The sequence below is a fragment of the Sturnira hondurensis genome, unplaced genomic scaffold, assembly GCF_014824575.4.
Source record: "Sturnira hondurensis isolate 20B ecotype Veracruz unplaced genomic scaffold, ASM1482457v3 Scaffold0017734, whole genome shotgun sequence".
Taxonomy (NCBI): domain Eukaryota; kingdom Metazoa; phylum Chordata; class Mammalia; order Chiroptera; family Phyllostomidae; genus Sturnira; species Sturnira hondurensis.
The window spans coordinates 17,944-20,694 of record NW_028090365.1 but is presented as its reverse complement, the minus strand read 5'-3'; the positions used below and the strand labels follow the sequence as shown (position 1 = coordinate 20,694).

Sequence of the window (2,751 nt, the reverse complement as noted above, 5' to 3'; positions counted from 1 at the left end):
ATCATTTTAAAGATAACCATGTCGAATCCACTGATTGCTGGTTGTATGNGTTAAGAGGCATCATTTTAAAGATAACCATGTCGAATCCACTGATTGCTGGTTGTATGTCACAGCTACTGGACAAGCATTCCCATTGCCCCTACCATGAAGTTTCCCTTTTAGAAAACCCTGAGTAGCCTAGAGAACTACTTCCTGAGTGATCCCGCTTTGTTACCCCTGCTTGAATTTCCACTCTTATGGTTTAAATTCACCAGTAAAGGATGAATCTGTAAAACACTAGCCATCCTACCCTTGGACCCCAGCAAAGGCAGAGCTCCAGTCCATTCTCTCTCTCTCCCCATGACCTACTGTGTGGTCCCTGAGAGCTGTGTGAGTAATGACCCTCTTGTTTTCCTAGTTTTCTGATTGTTGTAGCAATTATTATCGGGACCCCAAGGGCCAGTTCAGCCACTACTGTTGTCTGAACAATGAGCAGCAGGACCCAACCAGTGCCCCAGGCCTTCCTAGCCTGTAACACTACTATCAATAGGCTGAGACTTAAACAAAACAGTACTCAAGTCTGCATCCTTAGGAATAGCAATTAAGGTAGCAATGTACAAAGAAAGAGGGACACAAAAGTGCAAACAGGTGGTTTTAGATTTCCTGGAATGAAGTTTTGTAAATGATGTACGTAGCCAAGCGCAGTTTTGTCCACCTGAGTAATAGTAATACCACTTTTGACTATTTGGTCTATAAAATAAGAACAAGTTACATGCAGTGATGTACGTCATTGGAGAAGAAGTTATTCTTAAATTCCTGTTGCCTGTGAAATAAACTGGGATTTTAGGTCTTTCTTGGTAAGTTTCGAAAACTGTAAAGGTAGAAATAAAGCACAGGGAGAAACCGTCTGTATGACAGAGCAAAAAGCTCAATTTAGGTGGTCACTTAAACAGTGTGGAGTTGAAACAAACATGGGAATTCCAGCAAACAAATAAAAGGAGCAACTTTTAAAACCACAACCTGATTGAAGAGTCACAATATCTGGCTCTGAGGCTTTGAGCTCTGCAATCATGGGCATTTCTTTAGCCCAAGGACAATTGGTCCTTTTATGGCTGCCATCCCAACTGATCTTCTCAGAGCCCCCTTTATGTCTCTGTTCCTGAGACTGTAGATGAAGGGGTTCAGCATGGGTGTGACCACAGTGTACATCACCGAGGCTGTTGCACTTGACTGGGAGCCGTGGGTACCAGCAGAGCTGAGATACACGCCTAGGCTTGTACCATAAAATAAGGAGACAACTGAGAGGTGAGATGCACAGGTGGAAAACGCTTTATACTTCCCATGAGCTGATGGGATTGCTCGTATGGAGGACACTATCTTAGAGTAAGAATAAAGGATCCCAGACAGGGGACCACCACCCAGCACCCCAACTCCAAAATACATCACGATGTTTTCAACAAAGGTGTCAGAACAGGCGAGTTGAACCATCTGATTGAGTTCACAGAAAAAGTGAGGGATTTCCAAGTCTGCACAGAAGGATAGTTGTAGTACCATTAAGGTGTGCAACAAGGAATACAAAGAACTCATGACCCAGGACAGCAGGAGCAGCAGTCCACAGAGCCGGGGGTTCATGATGACTGTGTAGTGCAGAGGGTGACAGATGGCCACATACCTGTCATAGGCCATCACAGTCAGGAGAACTATGTCCAACACTGCAAAGACTATGAAAAAGTACATCTGGGTGAGGCATTCTGCATAGGTGATGGCTTTGTTCTGTTTCTGGATGTTCACCAGCATTTTTGGGATGGTGATGGAGGTGAAACAGATGTCAGCCAAGGACAGGTTGGAGAGGAAGAAGTACATGGGGGTATGGAGGTGGGAGTCTGAGCTGACAGCCAGGATGATGAGCAGGTTTCCCAACACAGTGATCAGGTACATGGAGAGGAACAGGCCAAATAGGACAGGCTGCAGTTCTGGTGCATCTGACAGTCCCAGGAGAAGAAAGTCTGAAATTTGTGTACCATTGCTTGGTTCCATACAATGGAGGTGATACTAGGAGAGAGAAAAATAACATGCCTAATTTTCAAAAGTTGGAAATGCTAAAATTTATATTGTCTGTCAAAAATTATTTTTAATGTATTGTCTATAGGTATGACCCCATTTTGGGAAATCCTTCATGACATCTTGATATTAATCTTTTGTATTGATCATGTTTTCTCCTAAGGCATCATGTATTCTACTTTTAATGAGAAATTTTTCATTTACATGGTGAGACTCAAACACCCCCAGACTTATTTATAAAAAAAAGTGCAATTATATTTATATGTCTAAATTTCAGTCACCTTCAAAGTGCTCTCCATTAGTTGCAATACACCTATTGAGGTGTTTTCCTATTGCTGAAAACAGTGAGCTCATGCATTTTGATGCCTTTCAGTGCTTCTGCTGTTTCTCATTTCACTTCTTTCACATCACCCAAACATTTCCCTTTGAGGGCTTTTTTCACCCGGGGAAACACTCACAGGGTGAGACTGGGTGAAAAGGGATTGCGGGGCAGGGCAGTCATGCTGTTTGTGGTCAAAAACTGCTGAACACTCAGTGTGGTGTGGGCAGGTGCACTCATCAGATGCATTGGAAGAGTCTTCACAAATGATTCATAGAAGCTGAATACAGGCTCTCAGAACACCAGCAGATTCAATGATACAGATGGGTTCCTAGAACACTTACTTACCCAGGAAAGCCTTCACTACAAGGTGCCCACCCTAAAAAAGATAA

At 43.2% G+C, this 2,751-nt stretch overlaps 1 protein-coding gene across 1 annotated transcript; it reads right to left on the bottom strand.

Annotated features, from left to right (window-relative positions):
• Positions 1–1,047: 1,047 nt before the first annotated feature.
• On the bottom strand, positions 1,048–2,016 carry LOC119002612 (olfactory receptor 7A17-like). Its single transcript, XM_037068584.1, has one exon. It carries the CDS (start codon positions 2,014–2,016, stop codon positions 1,048–1,050), a length of 969 nt encoding a protein of 322 aa, XP_036924479.1.
• Positions 2,017–2,751: the final 735 nt, after the last annotated feature.